Raw genomic sequence first — 18,704 nt, 5'->3', positions numbered from 1 at the left:
TCCACAAGACTCTTGGCCACGGGGCTTCTGATCAACATATGCAGCTTTTCTTTTAATTCCCAAGGAGGTGATCTCAGCTACCATCACACCACTCTACGGCAAAGGATGATGTTTGAAGAACAAGCCCAAATTATAATTTATATATATAATTGTAATTATACAAATTATGAATAAGCAATACTTTTGAAGGGCCTATGTGGATGGATACTCCTTACTGGTAAAAGAAAACACAGGAGCACCATAACTATGGGGTGGACTCTAGAAGAGCACCTTTTGGAAAGGAAGATGATATCAGGAGGTAGCTGATCTGTATTGTGGGTATCAGTATGCTTATCTTAAAATTTGGAAATGGTCCGGGGTAGTTTACCTCATGGACTAACACGGTTTTCCAAACATCAGTAGCAATTAAGAATCAGTTTATAGGACAAGCTGTCCAACTTCCCTCCCCCAAAATGCCATAAATCTATATGTCTTCCCAGCTCATCTGGAAGAGAAACCCAGGGCCTACGTAAATAATTCTCTGAGACATGAATGCTGTGGCTGTCAGTAAATCAAACTCGCCAACATTTTTTTTTTTTTTTTTGAAATGATTCTGCTGAGCAATTAAAATCAATCAACATAATGATTCCATAAATTTTAAGCTATCGGTGACTCAACTCAGTAAAACAGTCTAAGTCTAAGTCCTAAAACAGAAATGCCATCATGTCGTTGCAAAAATTGGGAAAAACCTGGTTTAAATGCTCCATCTTAAATTTGAAGCTGGGCCAGTTCAAGCAGCAGGTAAGTATTAGAGGTGAACAGATCTGTAAAAAGACCGCAACTGTCTCACACTCCTTGTTCTTCCAGTGTAATCAGCCCTGTTAACCAAGGGCACACATAACAGCTTCTAATTCTAAGTGTTCACGAAACATGAATACAAAGTATTAATATTCTACTTCAAGTTATCAAGTTGCACAGACCAAGAAGAACAGGCACATCAAAAGCAGGGAAGAAACCACTTTTTAAGAGCAAACACTGAACAGAAAAACACCAGGACACAAGGATCGGAAGAAAAGGCACAATCATGTTACTGCATGACTGAAAATGAAAGCAAAATCCACCCACCTTGACCCCTAATAAAACCTTAAGAAGTACAGAAGCCCATTGCGACTATAAACAAATAATCAACATTCAGAATTGGGTGTGTGCATTAGAAAGAGGAGTGGAATGACCTTTCCTTTTTAAACATCCAGGAAGGGAAAGAAGAAAGTGCAAAATGTTCAAAAGTATTCTTTCTGGGTAGGGGGTTATAAATGACTTTTTAAAAATCTTTACAGGTACACTCTGAAACAAGTAATACATTATATGTTAAAAAAAAAAGAAGAAGATAGCAGGAGGGGAAGAATGAAGGGGGGAGATCGGAGGGGGAGATGAACCATGAGAGACGATGGACTCTGAGAAACAAACCGAGGGTTCTAGAGGAGAGGGTGTTAGGAGGATGGGTTAGCCTGGTGATGGGTATTAAAGAGGGCACGTACTGCATGGAGCACTGGGTGTTACGCACAAACAGTGAATCATGGAACACTACATCAAAAACTAATGATGTAATGTATGGTGATTAACATAATAAAAAAAATAAATTAAAAAAATCTTTACAGGTACGTATTTTCTAAACATTTTTATGATCAAAAATCATTTTTACAAATTTTAAAGGAAAGTTCAATTAATTCAAAGAAGTATTAGGGGGAAAAAAGTCAACACAGAAAAATAGTCCTGCTGCTTTTATAATTATTTGCTATTGTTTTTGGTCTGAGCCATTCTGGTTGAAAAGCAGGAAGCGCAAGTAGGAGATTAAGAGAATCAGTAAATAAAAGATCAGAGCTCTCTTTCATTATTTTCTTCCCCTGCCTTTTCAAATCAAATCTTCAAGTGTCCTGATCTGTTTTTAAAAGGCCTCTAAACAGCTACACTTCCCTTCCATGTTTATTTATCCTAAACCTAATGACACACAAAGGGAGTTAATTCTTGATATCTCAGATCTCTTCCAAACTCAGATTTGAGCTCCAGAAGATGTTTAGCATTTCAGAAACTCTATATATTTTGATCATCTTAAAAACTTCCTGTAATACATTTTGTGCTGCACATAGTTTGGGCCATTTTGCATTAGAGAGAACGCTTCCTCTTTTTTGTCTTTAGCAGCTCACTCTGCTCTGTGTTATGCTCAAGCTTCATGGATAACAGGGATTGGATGTATGTCCATGGTAAATTCCATGTCAATTGCTAGATTTCTGCCTCAAAGTATTAAATGACAGTGAAAGGCAGTAAATATGAACAATTTCCACAACTTGGGGCAACTAACTTTAGAGAAACCAGGAATTGCTAAATTCAAACACAGATGAAAAGCCAAGGTTTTGGCCAGGAAATAAGGAGCCTGAATCTGTTGTGGTGGGAGGGGCGGGGTAGACAAAGGATTTCAATCATTCTTATAACTCTGGCCATCGCCAGCATCTTTATCCAGAAAGGACATGGTAAATATAGAAAAGATTCATGTTCTTTCCTGAGGCATTCAAAGGGGACAAACTAATGGGACACCAGGGTCTTGAATTTTCAGGCTACACCTTAAGATAAAAATTATAGGTGTCATTTGTCTGAAATATTACCTTGGAAAATAATTGACATTTTCAAGGCATGTCCAATAGCTATCTATGGTTCATTTGTCCAAGGCCTTGACGCTCTGGGTGCCCACTGAGGCCTATGCACCCATAGCACAAACACACACATTTCTCATGGGCGTCTTGAGAATCCAGCCCAGGAGGGAAGGGAGGACAAGAAGACTCAGACGACAGAAATATTCTTTACTTTCGCACCGTCCAAAGGCATGCCTCCAAACAGGAGTGCGATCTCCTCACAGCCCCCAACATCCCTACCTGTGCTTTGGGTTCGAGGTTCGGGTTTCTTGGACCCCTTCATTCAAAGGGTACATCTGCATCGACTTTTCTGGCTAATGGCAGTGGCAAAAGGAGGTCTGTCTCCAGATGTGGGATCTCTCCAGGGACGTCAGCTTCTGCGACAGGTTCCCTTTCCTACACTTCTCTACCTCTGGCTTTCAGACTGTGCTCTGGGTCCCTCAGTGGTACTTCTCAGGTTCTGCAGATAATGAAGGTCCCAACCACTACTTAACCCTTTCATGCCTTTGTAGCTTTAGTTGTAATGACGACAACTGTAGAAGGACAGTAAGGGCTTACTGAGTGTGCTAGTTCTGCAGGAAGCATTCACAGATAGCCCTTCATTTAATCTTTGCCATAATTATAAAATAGGTCGTTTCTATTTTAAAGGTAAAAGAACAGAGGCCCAGGAAGGACTGAGGCCCAAGAAATTATTTTCCAAAGAGTACAGCACAGAGCAAGTGGCCGAGAATCAGAACCCAGGCAATAGGATTCTAGATCCTATACTCTGAACTAGTCTACTCTTTAATTTCGGCACAGGTCAGGTTCCATCTCCACAGAGCCTGTCCAGACCAGCCCAGAGCCATTGCTCTTCCCCTCAAAATCCCTCTCTTTCTCTGGGCTCCTGGGTGGCTCAGTCGTTAAGCGTCTTCCTTCAACTGAGGTCATGATCTCAGGGTCCCGGGATCGAGCCCCGCATCGGGCTCCCTGCTCAGCGTGAAGCCTGCTTTGCCCTCTCCCACTCCCCCTGCTTGTGTTCCCTCTCACGCTGTCTCTCTCTCTGTCAAATAAATAAATAAAATCTTTGAAAAAAAAAAAAATCCCTCTGTTTCTCGAAGTCTCTTATTTGCCAGGGGTTCCTTATCATCTCTCTTTATCTAGTCTCTCCAACTAGATTACAAATGCTTTACTTGTAGGGCTACGCCTCTCTCCATGACGCTCGCTGGTGTGTTTAGCAGTGCCTCAAGAATTTGATTCGAGCCTAAGAAATTGCCGATAAATGACAAGACAGATCGGAAATTGGATCTTCATCTATCAAGTGCCAGGAACAAAGTTTGAGAGGATACAGTTCGAAGTCTCACTGGGGACTGCCAAGGAGAGAGGTAGAGGTTAGCCGTCCAGATGTGTGAGCTTAAGGAAGTTACTCCAACCTTCCATGGCTCAGAGGCTTCACCTGTGCAGTGGTGTCATTGATCCCTAGGGAACAGGGCCGCTGTGAAGGTTAGAGAGCGAGCACAGGGCCAGTGTAAGGGATGAGGGAGCAGAAGGCAAGCGGAGGACAAAGCACAAGCTGACACCCCCCCCCCACCCCAAAGGTGGGATCTGTGTGACATTCCCCAGGACCTCCTGCCTGCCCTACAACTAAGGGAAGGAAAAAGCAAATGGTTCACTGACAGACATCACAGACCTGCAGAATGTGAGTCTCCATCAGTTACCAATGTCTTAGTGATTTACAAGGAAAAAGCATTCTTATCAATAACCTGACTTCCAGAGACCCACAGACCCAATTTCCTAGAGCCCTAACATCACCCTCCCCTCCTTAGTGATGTGGGAAACAGAGGCAGAAGGGATTATAAATAAAGTAAAATGTCCTTATAACCTGCAGTCCGTTGACAAATACTTGAGGCAGGCAGAGAATAACATTTCTCCAGGAAGCTCCCAACTGTCTTCGTGTTAATGCTTTGCTAGAGGAGGAAACAACCTTAGCTTGACAATAGCCAGGCCTCCAGTATCCTGGGAGTCTGCTTTAGCATATCAGAGTCCTCTTGGACACCCCCCTGTGTCCTTACCTCCCCCAACTCCCAAGTATATAACCAGTCACCCTTCACACTGCCCATGGGTCCTATTCCCGTGCTTTAATAAAACCACCTTTTTGGCACCAAAGATGTCTCAAGAATTCTTTCTTGGCCATCGGCTCCGGGCCTCACCAACATTCCAAAACTACATCATAAGTCCATGAAAATAGTTTATCAAAAATTACCCCTACTTAGATACGCAAAGTGCCCTTGGATTCAACTAGAGCTGTGTTAGCTTTGAACCAAAAAAAAAAAAAAAAAAAAAAAAAAAAAAAAAGATCAAAGCCTTAGAAGTGCTGAATCTGGGGACAGAGTTAGAAAGCATGAAGAGTAAGGGGGTACTGGATGGGATGCCTGGAGGCTGCTCCCCCACCTGTCACCAGCAAAATCTGCTCGTATATATTTCATACACAAAAGCACTCCAGGAGATTTTGCTTTAGAAAGAAAACAAAAAAAGGATTCAGTCATGAAGATAGTTAACACAATACCGTTTGATCCCGTTGAGAAAACTTACAGACAACAATGCTTTCAAGTCAATAAAAAGTTGCTTTATCACAAGTGGGAAGAATTACGAGGGCATAAAGTGCATATTGTTAGCAAAGCAGACTGTCCTTTAGAGAAAACAAGGCGTAAAGAACACTTAGCTATAGAATGTACTGTCCAGCTTCCTAAGCCCCTACCTTTTTGCAGCCCTCTCCTCCCTGCCTTTCTGAGCATTTACACTAATTTTCTAGGATCTACTGCCACATTCACAGTAAAAACTCAATTCCTTCAGACCCATGTAAAAATGAGCTGGCTAGCTTCTTCACCAGCAACCTGCAACACACCAGACCTCAGAAATCTACATGTCTTAGTTCCAAGCAACTCCCCATGTCTTTCTCAAGACTGAAATACAATCTTCTCATCTTCTAATTATTAGATGCCAAAAGATCTGCAATCCACCTAGAACTGCTGAGCCCTTCACTGTGAATTTGATCAATGACCACCTAGATGGACTATAAAGGACCTTTTCCACTCTTGGTCCAATGGATTGGACTTAACCCAATAAGGAAAAACACTTTACTTATTCAGACATCCCCAAACCCCTTGTTCTCTTAAAAATGCCCATCCATATTTGTTTTCACCTAATCCAAACTACATTCATGACTATGACAAAGAACAAAAATCAAATGAAACTCATTTTTTGTTCTGTTTTCCTACCAACATCTTAGCCATCAAATTCAATAAATCTAAAAGCTATTCCTGTTAACAACATAGCCCAGCAGTCCATGATTTTTTAATTTTTTCCTTCCCGCTCAACCTGTTCTTTTAGTTCTCACTATTTTTCAAAAGAATACGTTAATAATCGGCACAATGCTGGTAGTCTTCCACTAATACCATGTTTCACTCTTTAAAAGAAAATCACAACTCTTCTTAAATACCTCTGCATGACAGCAATAAAATAACAAGGAGAAAAAAGAAAACTACAATGATGCCCAGAATAATATTAATTATTACAGTGTCTGTAATTTTTCTTTTAAATACTTCAATATTGACAATTCAATGCAGGGAAGAGTGTGTTGTTTGAAGGTTAATACAAATTAAGTACCTGTATGGTATAGATCAGTGGTCCTCAAACTTTGGATGCTTCAGAATGACCTGGAGGACTTGCTTTACACAGATTGCTGTGAACCGTCCTAAAGAGTGTAGAAATGCAAACTCTCTGGCATCTTCTAACAAGTGCCCTGGGGATGCTGGGGGCAGTCCCGGGCATCACAGTTTGATAAACATTGTAATAAACATTTGAAGTTCCCCAATCAAGGGTCCACACTCGGATGTGGGTGGTGGGCATTTTACGGACTTCATTCAAAGGTCTACACATTTGAGGGAAGGAGGAGAGGGGTGCCTATAGTGAATGCCCCCAGCATTGCTACCTAAATTGGCATCAGTTTGTGAATGAACCAGCACTGATGGATTCCATGACCTTGGCCTCCACTTTCTCATCTGGAGAACTAAAGACAACTTCTCTCACCTACTAGATTGGGATATTTTGAGGATTGTGTTAGATAAAGCATGGGTAACAAGCTGTAAATTTTAAAACCCTGTTACCATGATTACTGAGAAATGTATCCAGTCAAAAAGGGGCATCCCACAAGAAGAGTGGGCTGCTCAGATTGATCAATGAATCGCCAAGATTGTTTTTCCTCTAGGAAAAACAAGAGTAAACGTGTTTGTGATGACTCTTGTTCTTTCTTTTAATAGATTTTTTATGTAAAAAAAAAAATAAAATGAAAAATCCCTTTATTAAATGTTTTTAAATTGCTATTTTTTTTATAATTCTTACTTTAAAGAAATTCATTGACTGATATATTTCACAAAAAAAATATGTAGCTACTTAGTGATGTCTTAAATGTTGAACCATAAAGTTTCATCACATGAGACACTCAAGTATTTCAATACACTACAAAGCCTAGATCCCACAATTGGTTCAGATTGCTTGTTATGGGTCTCTAAGGCTTTCAGCTTATAACCCTCTCTTCATTATATCACAGGATTCATCCCTTTGTAGCAGATGTACTGAATGTGGGTCCATATGTTACAGTTTAAAAATTTTAAAAACCCACAATTATCACATGCTGTGTCACTTTTTTGCGGAAATAAAGCCTGAAGCCTTAGTTCAATAGACATAGTCCTATGGATGCACTCGTGTTTAAATGCAACATAAGCCACTGCAGATGAGATGTAAAAGCTTATGACAAGAGCAGAGCAAAGCAGTGCCATACTCATGGACCTCCCTCTAACCACACAGCTACGTGATAGGGGACCGGTCGCTTAAACTCAGCCGCTTCAGCAATAAAATGAGGGTAACACCACGCCACGCCCAAATGTGCGGAGCTGAGAGCATCACCCACAGCCTTCAAATGTTCTCTGCTCTCACTTGTCACTCCTGTTGAGCATCTATCACAATCCACGGACAGAAGTGTTTCATTTGTAAAAAAATAATAATAATTACATAACATACAGTATTGACCTATGTTACTACTTTGCTTTTTCTTCTTTCAATCAGCCGAGTAAATACTAAAATTACTTCTTAGCAAATTCTTGAATAAATTAAGATGCAGTATACCAAAACGGACACAACCTTTACATTGTGTGAGAGCTTTATTTCTCCTCCCCCCCCTTTTTTTTTTTTTTACTACATCAGTTTTAGTTATTTATTTTTTAAGGTCAGCTCTATGCCCAATGTTGGGCTTGAGCTCATGATCCTGAGGTCAAGAGTCACATGTTCTACAGACTGAGCCAGCCAGGTGCCCCCTGTGTGGGAGCTTCTTAGGATGCAGGCCTTTGCAGAAAATTTTGCAAGATTAAAGAAGCTGCTAAAAAAGAATAAAAATAAATAAGAAATAAATCAGCCTCCCTTGCCCATTGCTACATTTACTATTAAATTATCTGTGATCCTTAAAAAATAATATCCCATCAGTTAAAGCCTGACTATTCTCTAGATATAGGGAACACTCAAGGTACTCCATTAATTAAAGGAGGGACGGAGAGTCATTTATCTAGCCACAAGCAGGAATTAAGTAGTATTACCCTCCTTGGATGATAAGAGGTATTCCCTTCCTCCCCCAAGAAGCACTGCCATCATATGCCTGTGAACCGAGCCTAGTCAATATTGAACTCAAATCTTTTTTTGGAAGTAGACAAATATAAATCAAATAAATTCTGACTACAACAATTCTCATCAAGACTAGAAAAAAAAATTCAACCTATTAAAAAAAAAAAAGAAAACATTGTGGGGCGCCTGGTTGGCTCAGCCAGTAGAGAGTGCGACTCTGGATCTCAGGGTTGTAAATTTGAGCCCCACATTGGGTGTAGGGGTTACTTAAAAATAAAATCTTAAAAAACAAAAACAAAAACAAAACAAGAAAAACTGTAGTTTACTGCTTTCCTCTTCTCTGAAATTCACTTCTATTTCACTTAAACAATATAGAAATGAGATGATATAGCTCTTGTATATGCATTTGTTAGTCTGTTGTGTGGCATCATGGGTACCTAGTGAATTGATTCCTTTAATAAAGAAATGCATTTCTCAGGGATTACATAACTGGATTTAAGTTACTAATTTCACAGTATTCTTTAATAGACAAATGTGATAAGAACATTTTACTAAAAGGAATATTATCTAACTCACTAAGCAAGCGTACCTGCTTCCCAGGATGTGGCCGGACACCACTGTTGTCCAGGATGACAATTCCCGGGCTGTTTCTGGACTATTCTTCTGGAATCAGGGTCCTATTTTTAGTCATCAGCACCCTAAAATTACTTTGTTTCTCCTTTCCCTTCAGGATTCTCGGCAGAAGACATGCATTGGATGAAGAGAATCCAAAGCTTGCATCTTTTTAATTGGACTCGAAGGCAGAATGGAGACATTCTCATTAGCATGCTTATCTCTTGTGCTTCTGTGCTTTGGCACAGGGAATGCGACAGTCCCGGGTCCATGCTGCTCATTAAAAGCCCAGGTAATAATCGCATATAGGACATACACTGCTATTGGCGGACAATCTTGCTTCATTTCCATAAGTGAATGTTACTTTATCATAAATGATGCTTTACAGAACTAAACAATGATATTTCCTTAAATGTGTCTAACTATATACATCTTCATTCAATCATCTTCATACGTAAGATTTAGAGCCACTAGAAGAGCTTTATCTAGAACTCCTTTTTATTAATAAAATTGGCATTCATTTCTTCTGTGCCTTTATTGATAAAAGGCATTGTTGACCTTATAAGAATTGCATTTAGTGTACATAAAGGTATCTGAGCAAGAAATGTTAGTCAAATCTTTTCATTTCTTTTCCCTATTCTTTAGTGGTTTTTGTTTTGTGTTTTCCTTTTTTTTGACAGTTGGCAGATTTTTCTCAGGTTGAGTAACAGGTTTGAAACAAAGCTATGCGGGAATGTACAAGCCACTTTACTGTATAGACTCAAATGTATTTTAAAAAATCCAAAGATAAACTAAAAAATCCAAACCTTTGAACTTTGTTCTTAAAATGTCTATGACACACTGAAATATCTTAATTAGTCAACTCCCCCTGTACAAATATTCTAGGAAAGCTTAGGTAAACCTGAAAGTATTCAAAAGCGAAGGCAGAAAGATATTTTTAGCAGACGTTAGTGAAGTCATCAATTTCTTGTAGAATGGATTTCTTGTAGAATGTTTAGGCTCTTTTATGTTAGTACTCAAGTATTTTAGTGTCTGAGGAATGTTTAAATACTTGCTATAAATAATCTAAGGAAAAATAATTACTCAGATATTTTGCTCAAGTCAATTCATAAAAGAGTCTTATACCACACACCACCCCTGCCCCCTGACCACCAGACAAATTTTGCAGATAATTTTCTATGGGTTCAACTTACGCGGGTACTGAGAGGTTTTCCTACAAAGAGAAGGTCTGGGTTTTATTGGAGTCTATTTGAATGAGACTGCATGAAGAATACATTGTCTAAGATTGGGGGATTTGTGAACTAGACACCTAAAGTAGGAGGAACAGACGTTAATTTAGTATCTTCAGGCAAAAATACCCCAGTTCACGTACAACTGAAGTTGGGAGCAAAGAGGCATAGAAGTCAAACCTCAAAAAAAAAAAAAAAAATCCCTATGTAGTTGTGAGACCTGTTTGTGGGGAATCCAGGTAAAACAAGACAATAGCAGAAAAGGTGTGGGTGTTTAAGCCATGAATAACCTCAAGACATTTGTTACATGTGTTTCCAACAAAATGTTACTTTTATGGATTTTGATATACTCATTTCTCTAGGGAAAAAAAAAATCAATGTGCTATTTTATAAGATAGGAAAATACTCTGAATATAGATTTCCTGCACCATTGTATGAGGTTTTCTTTCCATGTCATTATGGTTTCAATTTTAAAATAGTTATTCTTGGTGCTCTCAGATTGCTTTCCTGGTGTTAGCATCATAACCAGTGGTATACATTTATTTACTTATTCCCAGAGGAATGCCAATGGATTTCTCCCAGATGAAAAACAAAGGACTTATTGCAAACTACTATGGAGCTTCTTTCTGTTGAAGCATCATGGACAAGCATATCCTATTTTATAGCATAATATCAATCTATAACTTTAATGAGAAAACTTTTTTGATACCCTAAGTTAAAAAAAAACAAAACCCACAGGTAATAGAATCATCTTTGTTAGCAGGAAGTCACTGGGATTTATTTATTTATGGCCTGATACAATTTCAAAAAAGTGCTCTTTTGAACAAGAAATGACTCATATACATTGAGGAGCTCTTGAATGTCACCCAGGATTTAGTTACCACTGTGAGATTAAAAATGCATTAAAATGCTCGGCAGCTCTCAGGCTGACGAGGGAGAAAGAAAGGAGAGAGGGACCATGAAATAAAGTAGGTGATGTTGAGGGAAAGGGGGTCACAACCCATGTAAATGAGAAAGAAAGAGGCAAGGATAGACAAGCTATGGAATAGGATGGGCGGTCTCCTTGGACTTAACAATTACACCCAAGTGGGCGAATCCATTTTGAAAGTTACTCTAAACGGTCATTACTGGCAAAATGACAGTTAAGAAGAAACGGACAAGAGTCGACAAAATCCTGAATCCTGAGAAATGACTGGACCTAAAAAGCCAGATAAGGACATTTTGAAATAGCACACATAATGAGTAAGATAGCACTGGGGCGGGGGGGGGGGGGGTGGCACACGCTATATTCCGTAGTCATTTGGTACAAGTAGCATCCATAATGGAACCTAATCAGAATTATAAAGTGATCAGCTTGAAAGTTTAATTTAAACATAAATTTAAAGTGGTACTTCAAGGATCATGGCCACAAGTATAATCTCCCTGGATAGCGTAGGAGAACAGGACAAAAGGTCCTGAATAAGAAATAATCATTATTCACACCTTACAGTTCTTTACAACATTCAGAATATCTTGGTAATAGATATTACTCCTTACTCATGCAGAAACCTCTGTGCATCTATAAATGCAGAGATGGATCTGCACTCCATCAACCTTAGGTTCTTTTCTCAATACTACCTCCACATCATAAGTAGGCACTATGAAGACACACACAGACACACCTGTGCGCAGACACCTTTTCTGTGTCTGTGTTAAAGAACATGCTCCATGACTCATTTTCTTTGATGTCGATGTTCTGACGGCCCCCAAATAGTTAGGATTATAATTTGCATTCAACACCTACTTCCTTCTCACTGAATCAGATCCAAAGCATGCATTTAAATTTATCAAACATGAGTACAATAGCTACCGCAGAGGAACACCATTTTACAGGAACCTAATAAATTTCACAAAGCAAAGCAATCCTCTCATGAAAAAAAAAAAAAAAAAACTTTGCCGCAAAATTCATTTAAATACATTATTTAGTCTATCTAAAATATTTCTCATAATTCCAAGTTTCAACAGATTAAGCACATGTTATTACCAACTGTTGACCTTTTCGGAATCGCGGTTTTTCATTAGAATTAAATGAGCAGTATACAAGGCTGAAATATTTTAAAATATTCATAATTCACCATTCGCAATTCTGAGAAAGCCTGTTTTAATCAAAATGTGTTATTCTGGCCTTTTTGACCTACAAGGAATGCATTTCTCAGAAAAATCCAGCCTGATAGCATAATCCGTTTCACTTAATAGTGTCGTGACTACTCTTCTTTCTACTTAAGGCACTTTTTACGGGAGTTAAAGTTGTGGCAGCTTCTGTTATGTTTCACTGGGCTTCGTTATTCTTTGAGTCGTGTAATTAAATGATCACATAAAATAAAAACCTGGTGGTGCCGGTCAATCAAAAGAGTTTTGTGCTTTTAAAGATCAAGAATCAAATGTCAAGAAGAACTCATCCTAGGAGGGCCCCACCTGCAACGCAACTGAGGTCCCAGTGACCGACATCAATAAATAAAAAGGTGATTAACTAACAAGGCACGGAGGACAATTTCCAGGAGGCTGGCTGGCTGGCCACACATTCTGAATTCTTTACAATCCAAGGTTCAGTGTCATATTGGTAGCCATAGGCCACACTTCTGAGAAAAAGAAACCCGATATACAAAACAGTCAATGGCATCCGACTAAAACTAGTTGTCGGTCATTTTGCCAATAGCATATTCTTTTTTTAAAAAAATAACAAAACCTAATCAAAGTGATTTGTGATTGCAGTCATCCACAGAATTATGTGTCAGAACAATGTTTCCAACATGAAATGCATCTGCCTAAAGACGCAATGGACCTTCCATTGTTGGCTTTTTGCATTCAGCTCTGTTTGTTATACATTCATTCCATCCTGTAGTCAGGAAGAAGGAGTATTTAAAACCATCACTTCCCCCCACCCCCCCAACGACTGCAGCTGTTTCTACTGAGTAATAAAAGTTGCTGGAGAAATCATATATACACATACATGTAAAATTAGGGAAACAAGCTGCTTTATTGCCCCGATTTAAAATAAGCTCAATCAGTAGAAAAGAAAAATACTATAATATACAGCTTGATGAGCAGCTGAAGACAAGAATAGACTCAGACGCAATTTTAGAATTCAGGCTATATCTCACTCAACAATGTTTGAATGAGATGAAGGACACGTCTCCTTTAAATTTTTTTCTAAACCACTGAATGAACAAGTGGAATTTACGGGGGAATGTAACCCAAAATAGACAGATTCGTAAAACTTCCTTCAGTATTAGCGTGAGGCTTTAAAGGCAGAAAAAGGAAGGTCTCACTGCTGTTTCATTTATAAAGTTGTAACATTTTGTAAATCTTCATCGATAAGAATTCTAAGTTAAAAGAATACCTTCTATAAGTCAGTGATAAAATTTAAGTTATGCAGAACAGATTGTTAATCCTCTTTCACTAGGGCAAACAAATATAGCAACCGTAGCACAAGGTAAGAATTAAAATATTGATTCACAAAATTACAAAGATTAAATCAAGAGGCATGGTGATCGATATCTCAAAGGTCTAGGGGAAAGGACATTGAAAGTATTGGCAAAATAAGAAAAAGTCTTACTTTTGACGGTCGCTGTCCGGGTACAGTTGTAAAGAATGGCCAACTCGCCAAATACTTTTCCTGGACCCATGGTGCAGAGCTTCACGCCTTCTTTTGTAACTTCAACCTTACCATCTAGAACAAAGAGACAACATCATTTTAATTCTCTTCCACGCTTCATTTCATGTGTTGTATTTTCAACATGCAATGAGGAATATGAGGCTCTTCTTTAAAACTGCAAAGCAATTACCAATGAAGACCAAGCCTTCACCCAGATGCAGTGCAAGAAATGCAATAAATCATGTCAGTTAAGAAATCCCATCCTTCTTTAAATTAATCACCCAATAAGAGGCACCTGGGTGGCTCAGTTGATTGGGCATCTGCCTTCGTCTCAGATCAGGATCACAGGGTCCTGGGATCGAGCCCCACATCGGGCTCCCTGCTCAGCTGGGAGTCTGCTTCTCCCTCTCCCTCTGCCTCTGCCTGCCCCTCCCCGTGCTTGTGCTCTCTCCCTCTGTCAAATAAATGAATAAAATCTTTAAAAAAAATTAATCACTGATAAGATCTGAGGTAAGACTGAAAGAAAGAAAAAGACAGAAAAGACAAAAAGGTAAACATGTGTTTTTCCAAATACGAATTAGGAAACTATTGTAATTCCAATTTTAATGCCATTTTGAATCAGAGAGAAAAGCTGGGTAAGTGGGTGCATTTTCTCAGCACACTTCATTCATGGGAATTCTCATTTGAGTAAAGCACAGCTATTACAGGAAGGGAGATTACTTTGACCCTTGGGAACCGTTTAATTGCAGCTCATGGTATCTTTTATTTTTAAGCATCTTATCTGACTTGGGCAAGACTGTTTTATCTGCTTCCCAGTCCGGCAACACTGGCCGTAAGGACAAATAAACTAGGAGGGTTGTGGGGGAAACAAAGAGACATTAGGTCCATTTATGTTCCACAAAGGACTTAGAAAATGAAATGCTAAGGAAGGAAAGAGCCAAGGATACATGGACCCTGGTTATACACTGTTGCCTGCAAGAAAGGCAAATGCTATCCATGAGGGAAATGAAAGAAATAGATTTTTTTAAAAGGTACAGCTACATACACCAGGAATTCTCTCACCTCACGCAATGGGGGGTGGGGTTGGAAATAAATGGGCAACACAATCCATTCTAGACTAAGAGCCCCCCCCCCACTTCTATTATTCTTCCAAGTTCCTTATCCACAGTCTAAGGAAGAGCCTTCTGCTTGGCATTAGCTAGTGAATGAATGAAAGGAGCTAACGCTACCAAGTTTTCTCCAAACTTCAGACCTACGTGCATCAACTTCATAATTGTTCCTGTATCTACGTGTTTCCTGTAATGTTTTTTTTTTTAGAGTTTGGGCTTTAAACATACTCTTGCTTTAAAAAACAAAATCAACCTAGTCTCAACTAAGTGACAACACTTGTAAAAATCACAGGGTCAATGTGCTAATTTCTTCAAACACCTGTTGAGATAAAATCTTCAATATCAAAAAACTTTTTGGGAAAGTGTAATCCATGTACCAGTCATGTGAGGCCGACCCTTCAGAGAACATTGTTCTTTCGACCCTGAAAACCATTTCATGTAAATGCTATCAGTGGAGAGAGAATTCTTCAGTAGTTAGGATAAAATTTCACATAAGATCTATTCACTACTCTTGAACTCTGTGTGTACCTCCTCTGTGTATAAAGAAATTATTCAGGAATGAACAAATCCAACAATTCTAAAAGTTTGGACATACTTTCTTAGGCAGGTCTGGCCACTCAAAATTTAGTCTAGCTTTGTATGCCTTGTTTCTTGACTGCAGAAAATAAAACTCTTGTGATAGGTACATCAATACCAGCCCAGTAAATCCGTATTTTCATAAGCCACAGATGTCCGCCACCCCACCCATGCCATGCCCCCCCTTCCCTTTCAATGGTAATCCTGCCCCTTAACAAATTTCGTCTGCTACTTGAGAATGAGAAACAGGCTCAGAACCTAATATGGTTAGGAGATTTTTAAGTCATTAGAAGTCAGACCAGGAGTTAAATTCTGGTTCTCTTATCTGTTGCTTATGAGCCTTGTGATCTTGGGCAACTTATTAGGGTCTTCATGCCTTGGTTTCTTCATTAACAAAACAGATGAAAGAAAAGCACCTATCTCATCAGGTGGTTGATAAAATGAAATGATTAAAACAGGGGCAATGCGGAGCGCAATGTCTGGCATATAGCAAATGGTCAATAAATACTAACTCTTATTATTAGTGTTATTTTTATTATATGTCTTATCTAGAAGGAGGAAGGGCTTACTAGATAATACTGAAACACAGTATTCCAAAATCTATTACAGAAACCAATCAAGTCTACATAGTTAGTAGGTTTGTGGTTTTTTGTTTGTTTGTTTTTTAAATGGAGAAAGTATTTGTCTCAGATTCTCTCTCTATTGGGGGGGAGGGAGTGCATTTGAGAACTTTTGGGTTCAAATCAATGTTAAACCCAAAGAAGACAATGGCATTTCAAGAAGTCACCGTGATCTACGTGGCAGAATGCATCCTCTTTGTGCTCTTCCTCAGTCGGCCATGTGCAGCCAACATTTGACAAGCTTTGCTTTAGCAAGTACCCTCTTAAGCTGGAGACGCCCATGAATGACAAAGTAACAACTTTCCAGTGCATTACAACATTTTCTGGACTTAAAGCTCTAGCTTCAATGATACTAAAGGAACTAAGAGCAAAATGAGCAATGCCTAAAGAACTTCTATACATAACTGATTTTGTACAAGTCTGCTTCTCTCTCTCCTTGGGTCCCATAGGTGGAAGTCTTCAGTGGAAAGGGACCCATAGGAGCAAGACCATTACTAAGAATCCTGCTGGACAGCTTGACAATAAGGCTTCTCAACTAATAAAAGATGAGAAACATAGGACTCTCATTTGCAGCTCAGTGGTTTCTTAAAGGACATCTGGGGACCTGCCACATCAAAGCCAATTAATAAAATGCATATTCCCCACTCTGGGAAATTGTAACTGTCCCTACACTGCAATGACCACTGTACTTGGTCCTGGTGCTTCTTACTTCTCTGAAAAATCATGCTCATAGAGCACTCATTGATTTTAACTGATAGTGAGTCTTGAAACTGATCATGTTTCCTTTGAGATATGACCTCTAGAAAGCTCACAGCCAGAATTATATAAGACTCTGGGGTTGGAAATGTGTGCATAAATGCATTTCTGGTTCCAACTCATTTTCCTGATCTTATTTTATATTTGCCTAATTTGTTCATCTCTAACTCATTTTTTTTAAAGATTTTATTTATTTATTTGAGAGAGAGAGTGAGAGAGAGAGAGAGCACAAGAGGGGGGAGCAGGAGAGGGAGAAGCAGACTCCCTGCTGAGCAGGTAGCCCGATGCGGGACTCGATCCCGGGACTCCAGGATCATGACCTGAGCCGAAGGCAGTCGCTTAACCAACTGAGCCACCCAGGCGCTCTCTAACTCATTTTTTTAAAGACGGGTATGAATAATTATATATGTGTATATATGATATAAAGATAGGTATAAATAAGTATATATATGATAGACGTGCATATATATGAACAATTAGTGTTGGTAACAGAAGGTTGTAATCCATATTAATTAGAATAGCAAAAAAAAATTTTAAGAAGAGATTTACTGGCACAGATTGCATTTGAGAAATAGAAATGTGGATGTAAGACATCTTTTCCAGGTTAAGTTAAATCCTACAGGTTCGGTATATTCACAATAGCCAAGGAAGGAAGGACTCTGATCACATATGATAGATGAGAGTTGTCTAGAAAGTGTTTTTTTTTTTTTAATGAACAGAAATATCTAAATGATAAACAGAAACACGGTGTTTGTAAAATGTTACTCTGAGTCCCCGTGTGATCACTTTTCCTTCCTTCTACCTGCTGTGTGGGTGAATGAGTAATTCAGGGAGGCAGGATCCCTTGGGTGTTAAAAAGTTAGGTACACACATGGCATTAATTAGAGAGCCCTTTCAAAGACATTTGGGAACGTTCTGATTTCCGAGAGCCCGGTAATGTAAGTGACTGAGGTGAGGTGTGAGTTTGGTTAAGCTCATTCACTGTGCCACGTGGCAGCCTTGAAGCCAAACTAAAAGTGATCACACACTTACAAACGACTTCCAAGTACAGGGTGTGTGGTCCGCTTACCAAGCCCAAGAATAAGACCATCACAAGCTTGCTGCACACACCTGTCCTTTCAAGTGTTAGGGCCATCTTGAAGCCACCCCCCTAGTCTTAGACTGCCCCCCACGCTTTTTCCACTCTATGGCTACCTTTCAGGTTTGGTTTAAATTGACTTCACTTGCATAGAAGGTAGGTCGGCCTGTGTGTGTTTATTTTGGTGGTGAGGGGAACAATGTGGGATAAGACAAAGGGGAAAAGTCATTTAGGCTCAAAATATAGCAGGCTTTCGCCAGAGGCTTCTACCAGCTCAGAAAGAACCCAGCTTGGAGGTTTTTATGTAATTATAATTTGCTATTAACTTCAGGAGTGCATGTTGATGAATTTACTTCAGGTCAGCATTGATTAATGTAATTTCTATTTCTCTTAAAGAAATTGCAGAGATTCATTAGCATTTATTCATGACTGTTTAATATTTTAATTTTCAAATATGTCAGATTCCAAATCAAAGATATTTTTTCCTTCGAGAGTAGCAAAAAGACATTTTCAGAGCATCCTAGTAAAGTTCTAGACTTTTCCATTATTTTCCCTAACTGAACTCGACAGTGACTAGAGGCTATTAGAACTGTTATTTGGGGAAGTAATGACAATCTGAAATGTGGTCCATCTATACATCCTGCTTTTGTTTTTTTTAATTCACTTTTGCTTTTAAAAAACATGATACTACATTGGCATTATTTTTACTATGCACTCTCCCCACCACAAAAAAGAAACATCCAAATCATTTTTATTTGGATTTTGCTAAACTGTT

The 18,704-nt window shown here is 39.0% G+C and overlaps 1 protein-coding gene across 2 annotated transcripts in view; it reads right to left on the bottom strand.

Annotated features, from left to right (window-relative positions):
- Positions 1-18,704, bottom strand: part of PRKG1 (protein kinase cGMP-dependent 1) — a 1,234,019-nt gene that overhangs the window by 768,137 nt on the left and 447,178 nt on the right. For both annotated transcript variants that reach the window (XM_036123403.2, XM_036123402.2), the window contains exon 3: positions 13,752-13,865. In XM_036123403.2, coding sequence (XP_035979296.1) covers positions 13,752-13,865 — 114 coding nt within the window. The remainder of the gene's footprint in view (positions 1-13,751; positions 13,866-18,704) is intronic.

The sequence above is a fragment of the Halichoerus grypus genome, chromosome 7, assembly GCF_964656455.1.
Source record: "Halichoerus grypus chromosome 7, mHalGry1.hap1.1, whole genome shotgun sequence".
In the NCBI taxonomy this organism is placed as follows: Eukaryota; Metazoa; Chordata; class Mammalia; order Carnivora; family Phocidae; genus Halichoerus; species Halichoerus grypus.
The sequence above is the reverse complement of the archived record's forward strand: the minus strand, read 5'-3'. Positions and strand labels throughout refer to the sequence as shown.